The 26,097-nt window shown below is 46.7% G+C and overlaps 1 protein-coding gene across 1 annotated transcript in view; it reads right to left on the minus strand.

The window, feature by feature from the left end:
• The window catches only part of LOC139174613 (N-acetylglucosamine-6-sulfatase-like), a 30,008-nt gene continuing 3,911 nt past the window's right edge, over positions 1-26,097 (minus strand). Inside the window, exons 2-13 of the mRNA XM_070765080.1 lie at positions 22,141-22,200; positions 21,745-21,948; positions 20,352-20,417; positions 18,897-18,995; positions 17,051-17,215; positions 16,399-16,481; positions 14,375-14,493; positions 10,949-11,052; positions 9,267-9,368; positions 8,396-8,506; positions 2,487-2,594; positions 1-917 (exon numbers count right to left, since the gene is read on the minus strand). Of these exons, the coding sequence (XP_070621181.1) occupies positions 774-917; positions 2,487-2,594; positions 8,396-8,506; positions 9,267-9,368; positions 10,949-11,052; positions 14,375-14,493; positions 16,399-16,481; positions 17,051-17,215; positions 18,897-18,995; positions 20,352-20,417; positions 21,745-21,948; positions 22,141-22,200 (1,365 nt within the window). The 3' untranslated portion in view covers positions 1-773. The remainder of the gene's footprint in view (positions 918-2,486; positions 2,595-8,395; positions 8,507-9,266; positions 9,369-10,948; positions 11,053-14,374; positions 14,494-16,398; positions 16,482-17,050; positions 17,216-18,896; positions 18,996-20,351; positions 20,418-21,744; positions 21,949-22,140; positions 22,201-26,097) is intronic.

The following is a 26,097-nucleotide window of genomic DNA, read 5'->3' on the forward strand; positions in this document are numbered from 1 at the left end:
TTTCTAGTTTTTAAAAAAGTGCTTTATTCCAATTTTTTTTTCACAGTATGAAGATAGCGACTGCAGTAACAACCGTGGACTACATGAAAGGATCTGGTAAGAGAAGTCGGACCAGGCACAACGATCCTCCAAGATCTCCGCCAGCCCAAGAAAGGGAGGAATTGGGACCATGGAGGTAAAGGATCCCAGGTGACTTCATTCTGTGTTAATCAATGACCGAAGGGAAAGAATCCTCCCCGCCCCTCACCTAACTAGAGCAGTGCAAGGTGGGATATATTGTCCCAAAGATGACAGTTGCTGCAGGGTGCAACAATCCAAGTAGGTCAGCACTGATTGGGCCAGATATATTTTTCACATTGAAAGGTGACCTCATTGTCCACTGCCTGGCCAAAAGGAGACAAGATGAGCAATGAAGGGAGAGAATAAGGCACTAGAATTCCACAGGGTGTGTCTTTTAGAGTTGTTAACCACCAGGGTGTGCAACCTTTTTAGACTTGTGGACCTCAATTCCCAGAATCCCCGGGAATTCTGGGAGTCGAAGTCCACAAGTCTCAAAGTTGAGACTTTGAGCAAGAGGCTTTGCTCCTCACCCACTTTTCCCCTTCTGCTCCACTGCAAAGAACCACCAGAACCCTATTCCAGCACAGCAAACTCCAAAGTCGGGATGAAAGACCGAGCCGTCCTAAATGAAAAGGCAGCACCGCATTTGGAAATCGCGAGGAGAGGGAGATGCTGTGTCTTGGGTCCTCGGTCCTACCAAAGTGCTCCAGCCTTCAGGTACGGCAGCTGACGCCGGAACACGCTTGGAATTTTATCAGCTTCTGGTTCATCTGCACCAAAAGCGAAGGGTCCACGCTCTTGGCTACGTTGGAAAGCTGGTGGGGGTCTGCAGTCAGGTTGTAGACTTCCACAAAATTCTGCAAGAGAAAAGTGGTGTGTCAGGGTTTCCAAACGGCATCCGAAATTAAATCGGAGTCCCAGGCAATATTGTTCCTCTAAGTTCCAATCAGCTGACACGGGGCAAAGTCTCACGGGCCCTCCGATATGGCCCTGCGTCCGTGCCATAGGTTCGCCATCACGGCCTTAGAGCAAGGGGGGTCAAATTCAAAGTCCAGGGGCCGAATTCATTCATTCATTCATTCATTCATTCATTCATTCTATTATTTATTTATTTACTTACTTACTTACTTACTTACTTACTTACTTACTTACTTACTTAACTTAACTTAACTTAACTTTACTTTACTTTACTTTACTTTACTTACTTACTTACGTATTTATTGGGTTTATATGCCGCCCCTCTCCGAAGACTCGGGGCGGCTAACAGCAATCAAAAAACAGTGTACAATAGTAATCCAATACTAAAAACGAATTAAAAACCCCTTAATATAAAAAACCAAACATACATACAAACATACCATGCATAGAATTGTAAAGGCCTAGGGGGAAAAGGAATCTTAATTCCCCCATGCCTGGCGGCAGAGGTGGGTTTTAAGCAGCTTACGAAAGGCAAGGAGGGTGGGGGCAATTCTAATCTCTGGGGGGAGTTGGTTCCAGAGGGCCGGGGCCGCCATAGAGAAGGCTCTTCCCCTGGGTCCCGCCAAGCGGCATTGTTTAATTGACGGGACCCGGAGAAGGCCCACTCTGTGGGACCTGACTGGTTACTGGGATTCATGCAGCAGAAGGCGGTCCCTGAGATAATCTGGTCCGGTGCCATGGAGGGCTTTATAGGTCATAACCAACACTTTGAATTGTGACCGGAAACCAATCGGCAAGCAATGCAGACTGCGGAGTGTTGGTTCGTTCATTCATTCATTCATTCATTCAATTTTTATGCCGCCCTTCTCCTTAGACTCAGGGCGGCTTACAACATGTTAGTAATAGCACTTTTTAACAGAGCCAGCCTCTTGCCCCCACAATCCGGGTTCTCATTTGACCCACCTGGGAAGGATGGAAGGCTGAGTCAACCTTGAGCCGGTGATGAGATTTGAACCGCTGACCTACAGATCTACAGTCAGCTTCAGTGGCCTGCAATACAGCACTCTACTTGCTGCGCCATCCCGGCTCTTCCGGGGTGGCTCACGGGGTACTTAGATCTGGCCTGCAGGGCTGTCTTGGAAACAGTGAAGGACCGCCTAGTGGAGCCAGCGAAAAGCAGCTTCATGGCCGCTGAAAATGGCGCCAAACTCCATTTCCAGCTGCCACAAAGCTTGTTTTCACTGGCAGAGGTTCGCAGGAGGCCCTGGGCAGCTTCCCTCTTCTGTGGAAGGTTTTCGCTGGCAGAGCACTCGGGCAGCCACCGGCGCCCCCGACATCAGTGACATTGAGTTGGCCATGCCCAATACAGCCCCCCGAAGTTCAAACACGACCCTGATGCCGCCCCCCGTGAAATCGTGTTGATACCCCTGCCTTGGGCCTCCTCGAAGTCTGAGCCCTCCCATAAAAACTTCCTGAGAGCGGGAGACAGGAAAACCACGGCCGCTTACCTCTTTATCGGCAAATTCACAATATTGCAGGTTAGCAGCACTCAGAGTGCGAACACAGGCGTAGGTGTTGTTGTAGGCATCTTCACACACACAGTCGGGGAAACATTGCTGTGGAAAACAGGAGGGGAGCCGTTCATGAACTGAAAACCCATCAAGCAACTTGCGTTCTTAGAAACATAGAAACACAGAAGATTGACGGCAGAAAAAGACCTCATGGTCCATCTAGTCTTCCCTTATACTATTTCCTGTATTTTATCTTAGGATGGATCTATGTTTATCCCAGGCATGATTAAATTCAGTTACTGTGGATTTACCAACCACGTCTGCTGGAAGTTTGTTCCAAGGATCTACTACTCTTCCAGTGAAATAATATTTTCTCACGTTGCTTTTGATCTTTCCCCCAACTAAGTTCAGATTGTGTCCCCTTGTTCTTGTGTTCACTTTCCTATTAAAAACGCTTCCCTCCTGGACCTTATTTAATCCTTTAACATATTTAAATGTTTCGATCATGTCCCCCCTTTTCCTTCTGTCCTCCAGACTATACAGATGGAGTCCATGAAGTCTTTCCTGATACGTTTTATGCTTAAGACCTTCCACCATTCTTGTAGCCCGTCTTTGGACCCGTTCAATTTTGTCAATATCTTTTTGTAGGTGAGGTCTCCAGAACTCTTCTTCTGCTAAGTACAAACACAGCTAGTGAAGGCCGAATAATTTGCACCCAATTCAATTCAATTCAATTTATTAGATTTGTATGCCACCCCTCTCCGAAGACTCGGGACGGCTCACAACAATAATAAAAACAATATAACATCAGGGCGGCTCACAACAATAATAAAAACAATATACAGTGGTACCTCAAGATACGAACCCCTTGTCTTACGAACAACTCGTGATACGAACCCGGGGTTCAGAAAAATTTTGCCTCTTCTTACGAACTTTTTTTGAGTTACGAACCGGCGTTCGGAGACTGCTGGGAAGCCGTGCGGCTGTTTTAAAAGGTGACAGCCGGGCGGCGGGGCTTCCCAGAAGCCTCCCGAACGCCGATTCGTAACTCGAACAAAGTTCGTAAGAAGAGGCAAAATTTTTCTGAACCCCTGGTTCGGTTCGGGAGGTTGCTGGGAAGCCCCCCAGGCCGGCTGCGACCTTTTAAAACAGCCGCGCCGCTTCCCAGCTGTCTCCCAAAGCCGAACGCGGAAGTTCCGCTTTGGCGTTCGGCTTCAGGAGACAGCTGGGAAGCGGCGCGGCTGTTTTAAAAGGTCGCAGCCGGCCTGGGGGGCTTCCCAGCACCCCAGGCCGGCTGTCACCTTTTAAAACAGCCGCGCGGCTTCCCAGCAGTCGCCGAAAGCCGTTTTTTTGCGGGGGTTTTTTGGTTGCACGGATTAATTGACTTTACATTGTTTCCTATGGGAAACAATGTTTCGTCTTACAAACCTTTCGTCTTACGAACCTCCTCCTTGCACCAATTAAGTTTGTATCATAAGGTATTACTGTAACAGTAAACAAATCTAATATTAAAAGAAAAGATATATAAAACCCCAACAATTAAAACCATACAGCACATACATACCAAACATAAAATATAAAAGCCTGGGGGAGGTGTCTCAGTTCCCCCATGCCTGGCGATATAGGTGGGTCTCGAGTAATTTGCGAAAGACAAGGAGGGTGGGGGCTGTTCTAATCTCCGGGGGCAGAGCAGGGCTGAAATCCAGAAGGTTCTGAGAGATTCTGGAGAACTGGTAGCTGAAATTTTGAATAGTTTGGAGACCTGCAAATACCACCCCTGACTGGCCCGCGAGTGGGGAGGAAATGGGGATTTTGCAGTATCCTTCCCCTGCGATGTCCACCAAGCTACGCTCACCAAGCTGTGCCCAAAAACAATTTGGATTTCACCACTGAACTAGCGCCACCAGAATCTAGGGCAGTGACGGCTAACCATTTCTGGACCAAATGCCCAAAGTGCACATGTGTGTGAGAATGAATGCACACGTGTGTGCCTGAACCCCCCAAAATGCAATGCATGTGTGCATTTTATAGGACAGTGATGGCAAACCTTTTTTTCCTTGGGTGCCAAAAGAGCGTCGATGCAGGCTATTGCGGATGTGCGAGCACCCACATCCATAATCCAATGCCTGGAGAGTGCGAAAACAGCTTCCCCAGCCCAGTGGAGGCCTTTGGAGGCCGGAAACAACCTGTTTCCCAACTTCTGGTAGGGCCAGTAGGCTCGTGTTTCACCCTCCCAAAGGCTCCAAAGGCTTCCCTCAAGCCGGGGGAGGGTAAAAACAACCTCCCCCATCCCCCCCCCGGAAGCTCTCTGGAAGCCAAAAACGCCCTCCCAGAGCCTCTGTGCAAGCCAAAAGTCAGCTGGCCGGCACACACCTGCACACTGGAGTTGAGCTAGGCAATGGCTCGCGTGCCAGTAGATATGGCTCCCTGTGCCACTCAGGCCATAGGTGCGTCACCCCTGTTATAGAACATCCATTTCATTGTCCTGTATCACAGCAACTGCCTTACTCCTGCTCTTACGTGGTGAACTAGGTGCCCAGGGATGGGAGACCATGCCAACATGAGCATGTGAGAATGCAAGAAAGCCTCTGTGTCTCAAGACTGTTTTAGGATGCTAGTTAAGGCCAGTTATATGCTCACTGTATGCTTTATGTGGTGATGGTCTATCGTGAATTATCGGGAGGGGCAATGAAGGTAGGGGGATGCTTGGGGAAAAAGTAGAACTCACGGGCAATGCCACTTCAAGGTCACCCAGCTGGAAAAAGGAGGGAAGATGGAATTATCTTGCAGGACAGACCAAGGGGTATGTGTATAGAGAACTTAGTGATTTGGGCACGCCAATCTCAGTTCCAGCTTTGCATTACTGCAATATAGTGATCCCCCGATTATCGCGAGGGTTCCGTTCCAAGACCCCTCGCAATAATCGATTTTTCGGGATGTAGTGGTGCGGAAGTAAAAACACCATCTGCGCATGCGCGCCCCTTTTTCCATGGCCGCACATGCGCAGATGGTGGAGTTTGCGTGTGGGCGGCGGGGAAGACCGAGGGAAGGTTCCTTCGGCCGCCCAACAGCTGATCTGCTCCGCAGCGCGGCAGCAGCGAGGAGCTGAAGATGGGGTTTCCCCGTTGCCCAGGCAACGGGGAAACCCCATCTTCGGCTCCTCGCTGCTGCCGCGCTGTGGAGCAGATCAGATGTTGGGCGGCCGAAGGAACCTTCCCTCGGTCTTCCCGCCGCCCAGGCAAAGGGGAAACCCCAAGATCGCTTGCCGCTTGCCCGTTCGGCCGGCCGCCCGGCCACTTCGCTTGCCGCTCGAGAGCAAGAGGGGGAGAGATAGAGAAAGAGAGAGAAGGAAAGAAAGCAGCAGCGAGCAGACGAAGATCAGGGTTTCCCTGCCGCCCACGCAAAGGGGAAACCCCGGCTCCTCGCTGATGCCCCCGCCTGCCCGCCCACCCGCCCGCCGCCCGCCAGCAAGAGGGGGAGAGATAGAGAAAGAGAGAGAAGGAAAGAAAGAGATGAGAGAGGGAGGAAGAGAGGAAGAGAGAGAGGAAGAAGCAAGATAGAGAAAGAGAGAGAGAGAGAAAGATGAGAAAGGGAATGACGTCATCGGGTGGAAAAATCGCGATATAGCCTTTCGCAAAGATCGAGATCGCGAAACTCGGGGGATCACTGTACACTTTCTATTAAACTATACTGCTCAAAAAAAATAAAGGGAACCCTTAAACAACACAATAGAACTCCAAATAAACGAAACTTCTGTGAAATAAAACTGTCCACTCAGGAAGCAACACTGATTGACAAATCAATTCCACCTGCTGTTGTGCACAATCAACTTTGTACAGAACAAAGGATTCCATGGGAATATTTCATCCATTCAGATCTAGGGTGGGTTCTTTGAGGGCTCCCTTTATTTTTTTGAGCAGTGTGTATCTTTTTCCACCAACGGAGCCAAGGATCGTTCTTATGTAGACTTCCAAGCTGTAGTAGCAGGTGGGGCAGCCTGAGTGGGAAAATGAGGGGGAGGGCCAAGCGAAGAACTGCTTTGCACAGGCAAATATACCAGCCTCTGGAACAGAAATGCCATTGCTGATTGGACCTGCTTTAGGGAGTGTGAAAGAGCCTGTTTCTCGGAAGCCAATGTTCATTTATTATGAGGACCCAAATTGTTGGGGGCAATATGCTGACTCTTAGAAAGGGCTGCTATTTATTTTATTTATTTATTTATTATTTAGATTTGTATGCCACCCCTCTCCGCGGACTCGGGGCGGCTCACAGCAAAATATAACAATCGTAACAAATCCAAATAAATTTAAAATATTTTAAAAAGTTTTTTAAAAAACCCCATTTACTAACAAGCACACACACAAACATACCATGCATAAATTGTACATGCCCGGGGGAGGTGTTTCAGTTCCCCCATGCCTGACGGCAAAGGTGGGTTTTAAGGAGTTTACGGAAGGCAGGGAGAGTAGGGGCAGTTCTAATCTCTGGGGGGAGTTGGTTCCAGAGAGTCAGGGCCGCCACAGAGAAGGCTCTTCCCCTGGGGCCCACCAACCAACATTGTTTAGTTGATGGGACCCGGAGAAGGCCCACTCTGTGGGACCTAATCGGTCGCTGGGATTCGTGCGGCAGAAGGCGGTCTCGGAGATATTCTGGTCCAATGCCATGAAGGGCTTTAAAGGTCATAACCAACACTTTGAATTGTGACCGGAAACTGATCGGCAACCAATGCAGACTGCGGAGTGATGGCGAAACATGGGCATACCTTGGGAAGCCCATGATTGCTCTCGCAGCTGCATTCTGCACGATCTGAAGTTTTCAAACACTTTTCAAAGGTAGCCCCATGTAGAGAGCATTACAGTAGTCGAACCTCGAGGTGATGAGGGCATGTCCTTCCTTCCTTCCTTCCTTCCTTCCTTCCTTCCTTCCTTCCTTCCTGCCTTCCCTCCCTCTCTCCCTCCCTATTCCCCTTCTTCTTCTCCTTACTGGTGGCTGCAGTGGTTATACAGAAGCACTGTAGGCTAACTCTGCCCACTGCCAGGGCAGGTCGCTAAAATGAGAACCCAGATTGTTGGGGGCAAGAGGCTGACTCTGTAAACCGCTTAGAGAGGGCTGTCAAACACTGTGAAGAGGTATATAAGTCTACATGCTATTCCTTCCTTCCCTCCCTCCCTCCCTTCCTATTCTCCTTCTCCTTCCTGGTGCTGCAGGGGTTAGACTGGAGCAGTGCAGGCTAACTTTGCCAACTGCCAGCAGTTCAATGCTGGCAGGCTGAAGGTTGACTCACCTTCCACTCTTCCGAGGTGGGTAAAATGAGGACCCAAATTGTTGGAGGCAATATGCTGGCTCTGTAAACCACTTAGAGGCTCCAAAGAGGCATTTAAATCTAAGCGCTCTTGCTATTAGAAGTTTATCCCATCCTTCCTCTGCGAGTTTGCTCTACTAAGCACTTAAGTTATGGTTGGCCATTCTGGGAATACCAATGCAGACAGGAATGCAATCAAACACAACAGGGTCTTTCACAGACAGGAGATGGTTTTTATTTTAAGGACTACATTCCACTACCCAGAGGCTTTACGTCACAACTCCCATAATCCCTTGCCATTGGCCATGCTGGCTAGATGGGTAGGAGAACTTTTAGATTCCTACAGGACTGCCTGCCACTTTTGCTGGTCTCTCCTGCAGCTACCTATTAAACCACTGCTCCACCCTGGACTCCTCTGTCCCTAGAAATGGTTTCTTCCCATGCAAAACGAATGGAAATTTAGCCAGATGGAAGCAAGCAGCTTTCAGAACTAAAATAAATATTGGCAAAGGAGGCAGCTGCCCTGGATGCAAATGGCAGAATCGACATTTTGTAGTGAAATACGGCGTCGTGTGTGGAAAATTAAGCCAGTATAGGCACTTACGGACACTCCCGGTCCTAATTTCGGACACTCGGGGTCGCTGGTCGTGTAGCCTTCTCCAGTATATTGCACCAGGAAATCTGACCGCCAGGCAGCTTTCTGTGGCTTGTTCACCTGCATGAAAGGAGACTGGTTTCAAGAAGCAGACATAAATAGAAAACTCCCTCTCTCACACACACACAACATTTCTAAATATGTTTTAGACACTTCCCTTGTGCCCTGTCATCCTTCACTGCCCACCTAAGAAAGAGAGAAAGATTCAAAGATTCTTTCATAAACTAATTCTCATTCTCTCCCTCCCTCGCAACCACTCCTCCCCTTTCTCTTCTTCCCTATTTCTTTATCACTCCTTTCCATCTCCTTTCCTCTCCCCTCCCTCTCCTCCTGCCCTCCCTCCCCCTTTCACTCCTCCCCCCTCCCCTCTCATCACTCCTTCTCTCCCTCCTTATCTCTCCCTTTCTCCCTCTCCCCCTCCTTCTCCCCCTCCCTCCCATGCCTTCTCTCTTATCCTGCTTTCTATCTGCTTCCCTTTTTCTTCTCTCCCTCTCACCACTTTCTCTCTGCCCACCTTCCCTCCTCCCTCTGTCTCCCCCTCCCACTTCTCTCTCTCTCTTCCCCTCCCTCTCTCAGACAGTGGTCTCTATCCCTCAGGACCCTCAAGATTTCTTTGTTTGAATTTATGAGAGATCTGCTTAAACCCCCCCACGAATCTTAAGTTCCCATTCTGCGGTGTGATTCTGCACCGCGTAAGAGTCTTGCATGCAGCTTCTGAGCAAAACCCTCTTTTGTAAAAACACCACCAGTACTTGAAAGTGACCACCCTCGTCTGGCTTTCTCACCGGCCTCTATTGCAAAATCCAAGGCCAGGTCTTACCAAGAGGGGCAGGAAGGAGACCCCGTCCATGTTGGTCTGAGAAGCATTGACCCCTGCAATGTCCAAGAAGGTGGGCGCCAGGTCGATATTCAGGATGGGTTCCTGAGAGGGGGAGGAGAGAGGAGACGGTCTGAAAGTCACTCGGGACTAGGGTGCCCCCACCAGCAAGCCCCATTCTCGCGGCATCACAGTGTCAGCGTTCCAAATAGTTGACTGCTTTTTATGGCTTGGGTTTTTTAGATTTTAGATTTAATTAATTGGATCTAAAATGTTATACATTGTTATGTGCTGTAAGCCACATAATAAAAGTCCAATGAATGAATGAATCAATGAATCAATGAATGAATGAATAGCATCCGAGGAATAAATCAGAGTCCAAGGCTTGGCCTTCTTTAAAGTTTCTTTCTTTCTTTCTTTCTTTCTCTTTCTTTCTTTCTTTCTCTCTCTCTCTCTCTCTCTCTCTCAATCTAATCTAATCTAATATAATACAATCTATCTATCTGATTTTTATGCCGCCCTTCTCCTTAGACTCAGGGCGGCTTACAACATGTTATCAATAGCACTTTTTAACAGAGCCAGCCTATTGCCCCCACAAACCGGGTCCTCATTTGACCCACCTCGGAAGGATGGAAGGTTGAGTCAACTTTGAGCCGGTGATGAGATTTGAACCGCTGACCTACAGATCTACAGTCAGCTTCAGTGGCCTGCAGTACTGCACTCTACCTGCTGCGCCACCCCAGCTCTATTAACAGGGCCACATTAGCACAACTGGGAGAAACCCGAATCTAAAGTCACGAGGGTAAAATCTCCACCCGGGTTAGAGTTCATTTCCTTGCATCTACTCCCACAAGCCCATCACGTGAACCAGCGTGTCCTGCAACTCCAGCAGCTTCCGGACAGATGCTGAACAAAGGCTGACCTTGAGAGCCTAAAAGGAATGTGATCGAGGCATGCAGCCACCATCACCCAAGTCCCCACAGCAAGAAACATCCCAAAAGAACATAGCATAGAAAAAACACCTCCAAGCATTCTGGCTTCGGCCTGACACACAATCTGTAGGACAATGTTTCCCAACCTTGGCAACTTGAAGATATCTGGACTTCAACTCCCAGAATCCCCCAGCCAGCATTTGCTGGCTGGGGGATTCTGGGAGTTGAAGTCCAGATATCTTCAAGTTGTCAAGGTTGGGAAACACTGCTGTAGGAAGCTAACACAAATAGTCCCCAACTTATTTCTTCATGGTGCAAAGTTGTAGCTTTGAGGAATTCTATGCCTTGGGTCCTGATTTAATTTCGGATACTACAGTAGTACCTCTAGATACCAGCTGCTCCACGTGCGAGTATTCCAAGATACGAGCCACGAGGGGAGAGAAATTTCTTTTCGAGACCCGAGCTCAAATTCGGGATACGAGCCGAGTGTCCACTAGGTGGCGCAAGAATCCTTGCTTCTGGTTATCTCGGAGGGGAAAAACAAAGTCTAAAGCCATTTGTTCCAGATACGAGTTGTTCGACATACAAGCTCCTTTCTGGAACAAATTAAACTCGTATCTAGAGGTACTACTGTATTTGGAACCCTGACACCACAACGCAACATGCCCCTATTTTAACCGAAGATCCCCTCCACAAAGCTTCTGCTAGAACTTCAGCTCATAGACTTTTTTTTCCTGGAACAAATAAACCTACCAGGTACGTTTTATTTCCTTTAACACCTGGGCCTCGCACCAGCAATGGCACCCGGATATCAAACTCGTACAGTTGCCGTTTGTCAATGGGCAGCGAGAATTGTCCTGGAAAGGGAGGAAGAATCTTGTATAGTTGGCTTACCGGTATATAGTTTTATGTATGGTATGCTTGCGTTGAATAGTTTTAAATTAATGGGGTTTTAGATACTTTTTAAGTGTTATATTTGTTTATTATATACTGTTTTATTATTGTTGTGAGCCGCCCCGAGTCTATGGAGAGAGATGGCATATAAATCTACTAATAAATAAAAGACAGCAGAACAGACAGAAAGGGAGAGAAAATCAATAGGGAAACACGAAACACGAAAAAGGAATTGTTCTTCGGCAAGGGCCAATATTCAGTGGGGATGGTATAAAGGCTCATGCCTCGGGCAATGGGTGGACTAGATGACCTCCAGAGTCCCTTCTATGGACGGAAAGATATATTTTTAGCAAATTGATTTAGAAGCTGGAATGCCTTGAGTAGAATAGAGCTGGGAGGGACTTTGGAGGTCTACTAGTCTTTCCCCCTGCTCAAGCAAGAGAATCTATCTATCTATCTATCTATCTATCTATCTATCTATCTATCTATCTATCATCTATCTATCTATCTATCTATCTAATCTATCTAATCTATCTATCTAATCTCTCTCTCTCTATCTATCTATCAGGTTTTTTATGCCGCTCCTCTCCAATGACTCGGGGCGTCTTACGACATATAAGAGGAATCAATAAAACACAGAGGCTAAATCCAATTAATTAAAACTAGATAAATTAATCTAACCCCCCCCCCCCCAATTATGCTAAAAAACAATTGTACCCATTCAGACATCACCCATACGTAACATTGGTTGGCCAGGGGGCCAAGATCTAATTGCCCCAAGCCTGGCAACATAAATGAGTCTTAAGACTCTTGAGAAAGGCAAGGAGGGCTGGGGCAGTGCAAATCTCCAGGGGAGCTGATTCCAGAGGGCCGGGGCCACCACAGAGGAGGCTCTTCCCCGAGGCCCCACCAAGCGACATTGTTTGATTGACAGGACCTGGAGAAGGCCAACTCTGTGGGACCTAACCGGTGGCTGGAATTCCTATGACAGAAGGCGGTCCCGCAAGTAATCTGGACCGATGCCATGTAGGGCTTTGTAGGTCATTACCAACACTTTGAATTGTGCCCAGGAACCAATCGGCAACCAAGGCAGTCCGCAGAATCTATACCAGTGATGGCAAACCTTTTTTGGTTCAAAAGAGGTATGTGTGGTTGTGCTAGCATGCGTGCACATGCCCACGCCTTCCCTCCCCACCAGGCATGTGGACTACCCCCCATGCTGCCCCCATGCATGCACACAACCCCCCCTGCCCCCACGCATGCGCATAGGCCTCACTGAAGCCTGGGACGTGAAAAAACAGCCAAAACGGAAGTTTGGAAAAATGCACTTCCTGTTTGCCAACATGCTGTTTTCCAAACTTCCGGTTTGTCTTTTTTTTAAAAAATAGAAAACTTTATTAATTTTTAAATGATTTTTTTAAAAAACAAAATTACAATCATGCTTTTAGTATTTCTGCATTGTTACATTAAAAAAAAAGAAAGCTTCATATTTATTTATCATCACGGCACACTTACGTAAATCTTGTTCCTTTAAGTATAACTCTACATATAACATACATTTTTCCAAAATTGGGCAACCAGTTGGTCTTTACTCTCCTCCCTCTTACTCCATCTCTCCCCTCTACCTTCTTCCTCCTTCTCTCCCCTTCCTCCTCCCCTCCCCTCCCCTCCCTCTCTCCTCCTCCTACATTTCTACTTCTTTTTCCCCTCCTTCATCCCTTCCTGATTGATTCGTATCCTAATTCCTCTCTTATTTAACAGACTGAAACCTTACCCCCCCCCATACACTACCAGTATCTCTTCTAAGTTTGTTTAATGGAAGAGCGATTCAAAATACCGTGAATGTTTAGCGAGGCATTTTATTTGATGGGGGGGCTTCTTGTAGAATCATGTTTTCTGTTGCTTTCCTCTTCCAATTAATTAACGGTTGTGAATTAGCAGCTTCTTATTAAATCTAGTTTTGAATGTTGCTGCCCATAGTTCCCTCTAAGCTGAGCAGTGAGCAATCGCTCACTTAAAAATCATCATCAACTCAGAGTTTTCCAAACCTGCCCAGAAGCCGAGAGGGAAAGAGTGAGAGGGAAGGAGAGAGAGAGGAAGAGAGGAAGAGAGAGAACAGATAGAAAAAAGAGAGGAAGGAAAAGAGAAAGAAAAAGAATGGGAGTAAGGAAGAGAGAAAGAAAATCAAAATCTAGTTTGAAACTAGCTCAACTATTGAAGTGGCATTTTGATATTGATAGAGTTGCCCTATTATGAGCTCACTGTTATAGACACACAGTACAGTATTTTATTTTGAAATTCTCTGAGGCAAAACAGGGTGGGTTTTTTATTTGTTTGTTTGTTTATTTATTTATTTATTATTTTTGTGCCGCCCAGTCCCAAAGGGACTGCCGCTCAGACACTATACTTTTCCGCCCCCCCCCCCCCAAAAAAAAATTAGAGGGAACACTGTTGCTGCCTATATTCAGAGCACTGTTTTCTGGTGGAAGGGTTATCCATTCCCAATATTCTCGGAGGACGTCTTTAAATTATTCCCTATCTCCGCTTGTCCCTTCAGAAAGTTTATTATTTATTTATTTATTTATTTATTATTTAGATTTGTATGCCGCCCCTCTCCGCGAACGCGGGGCGGCTCACAACAAAAAATATAAACAATCGTACAAATCCAAATAAATTCAATAAATTTAAGTATTTAAAATAGTTTTAAAAAGAACCCCACTATATTAACAAGCACACACACAAACATACCATACATAAATTGTACGTGTTTCAGTTCCCCCATGCCTGACGACAAAGGTGGGTTTTGAGAGCTTTACGGAAGGCAGGGAGAGTAGGGGCAGTTCTAATCTCCGGGGGGAGTTGGTTCCAGAGGGCCGGGGCCGCCACAGAGAAAGCTCTTCCCCTGGGGCCCGCCAACCGACATTGTTTAGTTGACGGGACCCGGAGAAGGCCCACTCTGTGGGACCTAATCGGTCGCTAGGATTTGTGCGGCAGAAGGCGGTCTCGGAGATATTCTGGTCCGATGCTATGAAGGGCTTTAAAGGTCATAACCAACACTTTGAATTGCGACCGGAAATTGATCGGCAGCCAATGCAGACTGCGGAGTGATGGTGAAACATGGGCATACCTAGGGAAGCCCATGACTGCTCTCGCAGCTGCATTCTGCACGATCTGAAGTTTCCGAACACTTTTCAAAGGTAGCCCCATGTAGAGAGCATTACAGTAGTCGAATCTCGAGGTGATGAGGGCATGAATATGAGGGCATAAATATTGACTTCCACTGACCTGTGTGGTAACCATGATCTGAGGTATAGAACACGTATGTATCATCCAGCAATTTCAGAGACTTCAGCTGACCCAGGACTTTCTCTACCATATCATCTACGGACAACAGAGTTTGCCACCTGAAGATCGAAGAGAAACCACGGGGTTAATGCTGATTTTTTTTACCCCCCTGAAAGTCTAACCATGTGGAATGCTTGGTTGGATAAACAGAGGCACAGAATCCAAATAACATCTGAAAGCACCCTCCCCCGGTGGGTCGCCCTCTAGGGAAGGCACAGCATGCCATAATTATCACATCAGAATGAAACGACAGAGAGAATGTTTTCTCGATGGGAGGATGACCTCGAATGGATCCAGGTCTCTCCTATTTATTGTGTTTTCACAGTTCTGACATGTGGTTCAGAATAACCAATTCACGAACGCCACATACATTAAGCCAGCACCATATAAAGCAAACTTCTCTTGTGGCTTCCCTATAGATAATTAACGGAAGCTACATTCCTTGCCTTTTCCCCAGATTGTGTGTTTACTGGTGATTAGCAAAGGAATGTGTAAGGCATATATTTCCTTATCATGATTCTGCAGGATGCTTGCTCAGCCTGGACTTTGCTGCCTGCCTTTCCATAGAGGAAGAATTAAGGTGTTATTCAGCACATAATTTAGGCTTAAAACATCACTCTCCAGCAATATTTTATCCCCAAATTTCAGTGCTTATAAACCTATGATTACAACAAACATCAAGTATTAATGCAACTGCTTAATAAAGCCTTAGTGAAGGCCACACCTGGAATTCTGCAGGCAGTTTTGGTCGCCACGTTACGAAAAAGATGTCGAGACTTTGGGAAAAGTGCAAAGAAGAGCAACTAAGATGAGCAATTAAAACATAGGAACACGTAGTTATGCTAAAACATAGCATAGCTGGCTGGAGAATTTTGGCACTTGAAGTTCATAAGTCTCAAAGTTGCCAAGTTTGGAGATCCCTGTACCAGAGATGGGTTCCTCCCATTTTGGACCTGCTAGTGATGTCATCATGATGTCATGATGACATCAACGAACCAGATCGGTTGGTGCTGGTCTATAGATGCCACCATTTTTTTTAAAAAAAATTCATTTTATTTTTCTTTCTGTGCATGCACAGAAGTCAAGTTTTTGCGTCACCATCCCCCCCCCCCCCCCGGCGTTTTTTGTTTTTTTGAAAATTTTCAGCATTTTTTTGCACTGCGCATGCCTACATGGTGTGCCCACAGAGCATGGGAGGAAGCGAACCGGCAACGCGATTAAGTTGGAACCTACCCCTGAGCCTGCACTACATCAATGATAGCACGAGGGTCGCCCAGAAGGTAATGCACCAACATTTTTTTCTCAGCCTACAGTAATGGTACGAATGCAAAACTTTAGATATACATTATTTGAGTTGTCAGGAGTGCGTGTGTAAATTGTGGGTTTCTTCAGACAGATAGTGTAGCTGCAGCAGTGTTTCGAAATGGAGTCCTGTAAGTGATGTATGTTATAAGCAGCGTGTCTTCATTGAATTTTTCACTGCGAAGAAAGAAACTGTTGGGAACATTGACAAATGTTTGTGTCCAGTTTATGGAGAAGCCGCAGTCGACAGAAGTACGGTTAGTCGCTGGGCACAGAGAATGAGGCCATTAGAGGTGATTCGCACAGTGCAGAAATGGCTTTGTGACCAGAACAAGGAGGGGTACCAACAGGGCATAGACGCCCTTGTGTCTCGCTGGAGGAAGGCCATAGAACGGGACAGAGATGACGTGGAAAAATAGGGAAGTGTAGAAGAAACATCCTTCTTTCTTGTGTGTAAGTTTCATTGTGTTCGATAAATAATTGTTGAAGAAAAAAAAATGTGGTGCATTACTTTCTGGGCGACCCTTGTATACCAATCAATTATAGTCACTTCATGCAACTTTCAAGCCCTCAAGAGAATTAGCTTCCGATGATGGTTTCGTTTTGGTGAGGGTTTTTTCTCTTTAACCACTCTTGGCAATAGCAAGGTCCCATTTTCTTACCGGGCTCTATAAACATGGTCCAAGTACTGAATGGAGATGTTGGACATCGGGGACTTTGCTTGTTTTATCAGCCAGTGCTTGTCCTGCAAAAGGAAGAAGATCCAGAGATATCCCATGGTTCAAGGCAGGTTGGGGTTGCTGCTCCCGCCACTCCCAGATCCTGAAAGCCGGGAAGATCGTTAGTATCTTGTTCTTTGCTCCCCTGGTTAGGGCTGGGGGGAAAAAACTGATGAAAAAAAGCCTGCAAAGACTTAGGGCTGCAAAAACAACCCTCCTTCTTTGGAGTAGCAATGAAAAAAATCTTGCAATCCAGAAAGATCGTTAACACCTCATTAGGGCTGGGAAAAAAAGTTTGGGAGGAGGAAAGCTACAGTTGGAGTAGAAACCTTATTTGGAGTGAGTAGCAATGTAAAAAAAGCCTGCATAGACTTAGGGCTGGAAAAAACATTATTTGGAGTAGCAATGAAAAAGACTGCAAGCCTGCAAGAGCCGGGAAGATCGTTAGCACCTGGTTAGGGCTTGAAAAATAAAAAAGCTTCGAAAAAGCCACATTCAAACTATAAGACGCACCCAAATTTTCAGCCTCTTTTACGGGTGGGAAAGGCCTGCTTGAAGCCTGCCACTGACCGCCTGGCATGCGTTGGCCACTCACCTTCCCGTGCACATTGAAACTGCCATTGCGAGGGGCTTGGAGGGTGCTGTAGCTGGACTTGTAGTGAGGCGCCGACGTCCAGGGCGAGTGGGCGGCGGGCGGGGCTAACACCATGAGGAAGGGAGGGCGCAAAAGCTTCCGTAGGAACTCCAGGCTACGATTGGTCTGCAAACACAGCGTTTAAACTTTATTTAAACACACAAAATACAAACAATAAAACTCACACAGAAAAAGAAAGAAAACATTGAAATAAAAGTTGGACAATTTGTGATGTGCTTGTAGTACAAGTCTAATAGTGTTTATTTACTATTACATGGATTGCATTTACATATATACAGGGTGCGTTCCAAAAGTAATACAATTTTTTAAAAAAGTAATTTATTGAACAGATTCGTACAAACAATTAAAATTCTTCAAAGTAATGTCCTTGGGCCTCTACACATTTTTTCCAGTGACTCTGCCATGACCAGTATGCGCCCTGGAAGGCATCTTCGGGGACCTCTCGCAAGGTCTCTGTCACGGCTGATTGGATCTCTTCTATGGATGAAAAACGGGTTCCTTTCAGGGCTGGGAACAAAAAGAAGTCTGCTGGGGCGACGTCAGGACTATGGGGGGGGGCAGCGTTGGCATCTGGTGTTTGGCCAGGAACTCGCGGACTAATAGCGCGTTGTGGCAAGGCGTGTTTTTCGTCCATAGAAAGAGATCCAATCAGCCGTGACAAAGACCTTGCGAGAGGTTCCTGAAGACGCCTTCCAGGGCGCGTACCAGTCATGGCAGAGTCGCTGGAAAAAATGTGTAGAGGCCCAAGGACGGTACTTTGAAGAATTTTAAGTGTTTGTGCAAATCTGTTCAATAAATTGCTTAAAAAACATAATTGCATTACTTTTGAAACGCACCCTGTATAGCGAGTATCGGCAAAGATCTTATTCTGGTATATCTTTTGGTTTTTCCTTTGTGACTGATTCTCTGATATTTACTTCCCATATTATCTAGCATTTATTAACTCTCTGATTTTACTATTTTTTCATCCAGTCAAAAAACCTACTCCAACAGTTCGTATACTCTTGCTCATCCATATTTTTTAATTTCTTTAAACTATCCATTTCTGCACCCATTGTGATTTGGTCTGAGACTTGCATGGACGCAAGACAGGGGCTGTTCCAGGCACCTACTTGCCTTCCACGCGAGGGTTCCACTTACCCGCCACTACCAGTACCTCCTCTGGGATTATTGCAGGCGTGGGCGCACCCCATGGACGCCCATGCGCCTGTTGGTGTGAGATTTTGCTTTGGCGCATGCACCGAAGCAAAAAACCCCACCAGAGCTCAGCAAAATCTTGCACACTTAGAGCATCCTCGCTCGAGATTTCGCTTGCTGCGCATGTGCAGAAACAAAACCTCACATGTGTGCGCATTGGGGGCATAGAGATACGTCCTCTGGGATTGTCGCAGGCACGGGCGCACCCAGTGGGCGTCATGCGCCCGTTGCTGCGAGATTTCACTTCTGCGCATGCGCCAAAGCAAAAAATTGGTGAAATCTCGCACGTGAGAGCATCCTTGCTCGATATGACTCCACGTGCCACCTTTGACATGTGTGCCAGAGGTTCGCCATGCCAAATTAGGCTAATATTATTAGAAGGGCAGCTGAAGACAATGGCACCAGCGCCATCTTCATGGACTGGTGAAGGAAAAGTCAAGATGGCCGCCGCTCGCTCTGCTCAAATGTCCACTTGATCTGTTGCGTTCTGGCTGCGGCCGCCATCTGGACTTTTTTCAGCCTGCCTTGCGGCTACTCCTTCATGGCCCCACAGTGGAGGTGAAGCCCGGGAGGAAACCGAGTAACTTACGAGCAGATCCGTGAGGTAGTCCTCTTGATACTGGTCCCCGTGTTTCTCTTCATGCCCGTTCAATGAGAGGGTGTAGTTGTAGTACTTGGAATTGCCCACCTGTGGGAGGATGGACACGGCCTGTTAGACGCAGGGGTGTTCGTTTATTTGTTTAAAATATTTTGCTTTAAAATGCACCGCTTGGTCTTTAAAAAAAAACAAACCTCACAGCAGTTAACACTCAAAAATGGCAGTTAAAACAAATTGATATAAAGCCTACTTTAAAACATTAATAATAATAATAATAATAATAATAATAATAATAATAATAATAATAATAATTTATTGGATTTGTATGCCGCCCCTCTCCGCAGACTCGGAGCGGCTAACAAAAATAATAAACACAACGTGTACAATCCAATAATAAAAAACAACTAAAAACCCCTATTATAAAACCAAACATACCCACAAACATACCATGCATAACTTGTAATGGCCTAGGGGGAAGAGCTATCTCAACTCCCCCATGCCTGGCGGTATAAATGAGTCTTGGGTAGTTTACGAAAGACAGGGAGGGTGGGGGCAGTTCTAATCTCTACTATTCTAATAGTAGAATAGAAAAGAATGGAACCGAATAATGTAAATTAGAATACAATAATAGAGTGGAAATAGAATAGAAAAATAGGGATAAGAATAGAACAGGATAGAATGGAATGGAATAGAATAGGATAGAAAAATAGAATAGAACAGAACGGAATGGAATAGAATAGAAAAATAGAATAGAATAGAATAATATAGTGTGAAATAGAAGAATGGAAACAGAAGAATGGGAATAAGACTGGAATGGAACGGAATACGATACAATACAATACAATGGAAGAATAGAATGGAAATAGAATAGAACAGAACAGCTGGAAGGGAGCTTGGAGGTCTTCTAGTCCAGCCCCTTGCTCAAGTAGGAGAACCAAACCATTTCACATAAGTGGCATCTTCTTAAAAACCTCCAGCAGTGAAGGGCCCAGAGTTTGTGAAGGCCAGCTGTTTCACTGATTACTTCCCCTGCTGAGGCTGATGGGAGCCGGACAACAGGGGAAATAATAAAGAGCCGGGCTGGCACAATGGTTAGACTGCAGCACTGCAGGCTCCTTCAGCTAGCTGTAGTTCAGCAGTTCAAATCTCACCACTGGCTCAAGGTCGACTCAGCCTTCCATCCTTCTGAGGTGGGTCAAATGAAGACCCAGATTGCTGGGGGCTAGAGGCTGATTCTGTAAACCGCTTAGAGAGGGTTGGAAAAGCACTATGAAGCGGTGTTGCTACTGGAATCCAACACCACTTGTAGGATGTAGCTGTGTCCCCCCCCCCTCGCCCAGTGGATCTATGCTGGAGAATTCTGGGAACGGAAGTCCACAAAGTCTTTAAACCTTGCCAAGGTTGGATACCTCTGACCTGAAGAAAACCTAGCACAGTTCTACTCACCAAACCTAGCCAATACGTCCATCCCATGGGAACATGCTGAACGCCGCCGGCTTCGGGGTGCCCGTACTGTAAGAAAAGGAGGTGTGTCGGTAAAAGCGCAGCCTGCACATTTGCGCAATCAATAAAAAGGAAGCATTCAGAAGGGAAACTCCATCACTCCATGAGCTGCACTGGCTTCCGATCGGTCTCTGAACGCAATTTAAGGTGTTGGTTATCACCTCTAAAGGTCTACATGGCTCAGCAACAGATTATTTACGGGACTGTATTCTGTCTCACATGTCCTAGCGATCGATCAGATCCCACAGAGTCAGCCTCCTCCAGGTCCCATCAGCCAAACAATGCCGGCTGGTGGGACCGCAAGGAAGGGCCTTCTCTGTGGCGGCCCCAGTCCTCTGGAATCAACTCTGCATAGAGATTTGTACTGCCCCCACCCTCCTGGCCTTACGAAAGGCTTTAAAAACAATGCTCTGCCGGTAGGCCTGAAGCTGCTGAGCGACAACGCCCTGCTCCAACCAGTAGTTACAAATGAGAGATGGATGAATGTTTGTTTTAACACCGGGGTTTTAAATTTTGTATTTTTGTTTGACTCTTGTACATCGCCCTGAGTCTGTCAGTAGATGGTTGGCCTAGGAATCGAAGTAAATACAGTGGTACCTCTACTTACGAACTTAATTCGTTCCATGACCAAGTTCTTGAGTATAAAAGTTTGTAAGAAGAAGCCATTTTTCCCATAGGAATCAATGTAAAAGCAAATAATGTTCGCGTTTGGGGAAACCACAGAGAAGGTGGAGGCCCTGTTTCCTCCCAGGAGATTCCTAGAGAGGCCCCACGGAGGCTTCTCCCCACCTTTTCCGGCCCTGTTTCCTCCCAGGAGATTCCTAGAGAGGCCCCACGGAGGCTTCTCCCTGCCTTTCTGGCCCTGTTTCCTCCCAGGAGATTCCTAGAGAGGCCCCACGGAGGCTTCTCCCCACCTTTTCCGGCCCTGTTTCCTCCCAGGAGATTCCTAGAGAGGCCCCACGGAGGCTTCTCCCTGCCTTTCTGGCCCTGTTTCCTCTCAGGAGATTCCTAGAGAGGCCCCACGGAGGCTTCTCCCTGCCTTTCTGGCCCTGTTTCCTCCCGGGAGATTCCTAGAGAGGCCCCACGGAGGCTTCTCCCTGCCTTTCTGGCCCTGTTTCCTCCCAGGAGATTCCTAGAGAGGCCCCACGGAGGCTTCTCCCCGCCTTTTCCAGTTACAGTTTCGGAGGCTCGGGTTTGTAAGTGGAAAATGGTTCTTGAGAAGAGGCAAAAAAATCTTGAACACCCGGTTCTTATCTAGAAAAGTTCGCAAGTAGAGGCGTTCTTAGGTAAGAGGCACCACTGTAACATAAATAAATAAGAAACATGTAGCTCTTACCTGGTTGAGGTATTTGCCAGCGTAGAACGTTTGGTAGCCTTGCTTCTGCAGGTAAACCGGGTAGGTGAAGGGCTCCTGGAATTTTTGCCAGGCGGAGTTGCTGCAATTGCCATCCAGGGAGTTGTTCCTCACCAAATGGTTGTGGGGGTACAAGCCTGTCAGGATGCTGCTGCGGCTGGGACAACACAGGGGGGTCGCTGCAAACTGAAGACAGACAAATCGGTTGGGAGAAGGATGAACGGATCCGCTCAGCGTTTACTACAAAGCGGCACAACTCCAGAGGTTTTCCTAGTTTCTCTTCCTAGATCAGAGGCAGTATGGGGCTGCTACCCGGGACACGCCACAGGTCGACCTATACAAAGCAAATTCTAAAAACCCCATTTTGGGGATACTTACTGCATTAGCAAAGGTAGCCCCAAACTGACCAATCAGATCTTGGGTCTTCTTCATTGGGCTCTGAAAACGAAAAATCAAGAATCAGAAGGAGACCCACTCAACAGCCCCTCTGTGGGAGAAATCCCATGCCCCCCCCCCCTCCTGCACATGAACTCACCCCCCTCGGTGCCCCATTTTGGGCCTACTTAGGCCTCTCTGAAGCTTCCCGGGACCAAAAACAGTCCGGTCCGGTTTTGGTCCCAGGAGGCTTCCGGGAGGCCCGCTAGGCCCACAACGGAGCATGGGAGAGTGCATCGCAACCCACCCCCGTGTGCGTGACCTCCCATCCCCCCACATGCACATGTGACACCCCCCATGCATCTCTGCCGAGGCCCGAGAATCAGCTGGGCGGCAGGAAGTGTGCATGGATACATGATGGAGCTGAGTAGGGCAACAGCTCGCGTGCCTGCAGGGATGGCTCCATGTACCACCTGTGGCACACATACCATAGGTTTGCCATCTTGGGTCTAGGGCCGTGATGGTGAAACTATTGCATGCGTGCCCAAAGTGGCAGGTGAAGCCATATCACCCAGCATTACACACAACCTTGCCCGTTTGTCTTCCGGATTTCTGGCATGTATGCGCACTCAGCTGTTCTTCATGTATGGGGCAGTGCCAAAACCCGGTGTGCGCATGCAGGCCAGACAGCTGATTGTTGGATGCACATGTGCACTGGAACTCAGAAGCCCAGCTTTTTCAAACCACAATCCTTTTGCTCTCTACATGGGGCTACCTCTGAAAAGTGTTTGGAAACTTCAGATCGTGCAGAACGCAGCCGCGAGAGCCATCGTGGGGCTTCCAAGATTCGCCCACGTTTCTTCAACACTCCGTGGCTTGCATTGGCTGCCGTTCAGTTTCCGGTCACAATTCAAAGTGTTGGTCATGACCTTTAAAGCCCTACATGGCATTGGACCAGATTACCTCCGGAACCGCCTGCTACCGCACGAATCCCAGCGACCGATAAGGTCCCACAGAGTTGGCCTTCTCCGGGTCCTGTCGACTAAACAATGTCGTTTGGCGGGCTCCAGGGGAAGAGCCTTCTCTGTGGCGGCCTCGGCCCTCTGGAACCAACTCCCCCCGGAGATTAGAATTGCCCCCACCCTCCCTTCGTAAACTACTCAAGACTCACTTATACCGCCAGGCATGGGGGAGTTGAGATAGCTCTTCCCCCTAGGCCATTACAAGCTATGCATGGTATGTTTGTGTGTATGTTTGGTGTTATAAATAGGGGTTTTTAGTTGTGTTTATTATTGTTGTTAGCCGCCCCGAGTCTGCGGAGATGGGCGGCATACAAATCCAATAAATAATAATAATAATAATAATAATAATAATAATAATAAATATTAAATAATAATAATAAATATTAAATAATAATAATAAATATTAAATAATAATAATAACAATAAATATTAAATAATAATAATAATAATAATAATAATAATAATAATAATGTGCAGCAATTCTGTAAACCAGTATGTGCATGTGTTCCGTCCAGCTGCTTGTCATGTGTGCTAGAACCCAGAAGTTCAGCTTTTCTGGAGTGCGACCTTGAGGAGTGTGTGCGACGTTGCCACGTGACCTTTCCGGCACTCGGTGCCAAGAAGGTCCACCATCCCTGGTCTACGGGTCTCCTGCGTGAGCAAGGGGGTTGGATTAGAAGGCCTCCTTCCTTTATTCAGGTTGGGTCATGTGAACCAAACTGAGCTGCACTCTCCTCACATGGAGATGAAACATCCCTCATGACTGGAGAAAAAGCAGAACGGAAACTTCATGCACCGCAACTTGTCTGTGGTTCCTTCTAAGCCACATGATCCACGCTAAGCATTTATTTCCTGGAACCCTCACAGCATCACCAAAACAATGAGCCTCAGCTATCAGAGAAAACTTGAGGGTTAGAAACCCTTTTCCTTTCTCTTGGAGTGGTGGGGCGGGTTAAGCACCCAGAGTTTTATTGTTTTATTTATTTATTTATTTATTTTGTCCAATACACAATGAGGGTTTTAGTGGGTATATATCAATATACACATAGTAAAATACATGATGAAGGTTATAGAGGAGATACTCATAGTAAAATATATCTAAGAAATAATAGAAAAGAAGATATAGTAATAGAACATATCAATGAAAGAACAGAAGAAGAGATATAGGAATAGAAGAAAGGGATAGGAGATATAGGAGAGCAATAGGACAGGGGACGGAAGGCACTCTAGTGCACTTGTACTCGCCCCTTACTGACCTCTTAGGAATCTGGAGAGGTCAACGGTAGATAATCTAAGGGTAAAGTGTTGGGGGTTTGGGGATGACACTACAGAGTCCGGTAATGAGTTCCACGCTTCGACAACTCGGTTACTGAAGTCGTATTTTTTACAGTCAAGTTTGGAGCGGTTAATATTAAGTTTAAATCTGTTGTGTGCTCTTGTGTTGTTGTGGTTGAAGCTGAAGTAGTCGCCGACAGGCAGGACGTTGCAGCATATGATCTTGTGGGCAATACTTAGATCTTGTTTAAGGCGTCTTAGTTCTAAACTTTCTAGGCCCAGGATTGAAAGTCTAGTCTCGTAGGGTATTCTATTTCGAGTGGAGGAGTGAAGGGCTCTTCTGGTGAAGTATCTTTGGACATTACTGTGGAAAAGAGGCGGTGTAATTTCCTCCTCTCCTGGAGCAGGACACAAATGCACAAAAACGGGCTTGGGCACAAACTGAGTTAAAAGAATAGACCGGCCTTCAAAGCTGGTAGCCAACTAAGTTTGTTTGAGCTTTACAAAGCCAAGCAAGAAGTCAAAACTGCTAAATATGGGGACACTACCAGAACTTTGGACGAGGAGGAAGTGCTTTTTAAAAATAATCATAATTCTGGAAGAAATTAATACAAACGAAGAGCTTGCTTGTTTTCTTGGGGACGTTTCATTGCCCAAACTAGGTTACACCAGTGCACTGGGGGTGTCACGTACTTGTCAGCGTTCTGAGCAATGCACCCATTAAAAGCAGAACTCCAAGGCAGGTGGAGGATGGGAGGAACAATACTTTGGATAATGAAACATCGCAGCCGCACGAATCCCAGCGACCGGTTAGGTCCCACAGAGTGGGCCTTCTCCGGGTCCCGTCGACTAAACAATGTCATTTGGTGGGACCCAGGAGAAGAGCCTTCTCTGTGGCGGCCCCGACCTCTGGAACCAGCTCCCCCCAGATATCAGAGTTGCCCCCACCCTCCTTGCCTTTCGCAAGCTCCTTAAAACCCACCTCTGTCGTCAGGCATGGGGGAATTGAATTTTTTCCCTTCCCCCTAGGCTTATAGAATTTATACATGGTATGCTTGTTGGTATGATTGGTCTCTTAAGTTGGTTTTTTTTAGATTGTTTTAAATATTAGATTTGTTACATTAGATTTTAACATTTAAATGTGTTAAAGGGTAAAATAAGGTCCAGGAGGGAAGTGTTTTTAATAGGAAAGTGAACACAAGAACAAGGGGACACAATCTGAAGTTAGTTGGGGGAAAGATCAAAGGCAACGTGAGAAAATATTATTTCACTGAAAGAGTAGTAGATCCTTGGAACAAACTTCCAGCAGACGTGGTTGGTCAATCCACAGTAACTGAATTTAAACATGCCTGGGATAAACATAGATCCATCCTAAGATAAAATACAGAAAATAGTATAAGGGCAGACTAGATGGACCATGAGGTCTTTTTCTGCCGTCAGTCTTCTATGTTTCTATGTTTCTACATTGTCTTCTTTATTGTTGTGAGCCACCCCGAGTCTTTGGAGAGGGGCGGCATACAAATCTAATAAATAAATAAATAAATCTGCAAGAAATTAGCCAAAGCCGGAAGGCACCATGCCCAAACTATGGCCCGCATGCCCAAAGTGGCAAATGAAACCATCTTGCCCAGTACATGCAGCCTTGCCTGTTTGTCTTCCGGAT

The sequence above is a fragment of the Erythrolamprus reginae genome, chromosome 12 (genome assembly GCF_031021105.1).
Source record: "Erythrolamprus reginae isolate rEryReg1 chromosome 12, rEryReg1.hap1, whole genome shotgun sequence".
Lineage (NCBI taxonomy): Eukaryota > Metazoa > Chordata > Lepidosauria > Squamata > Dipsadidae > Erythrolamprus > Erythrolamprus reginae.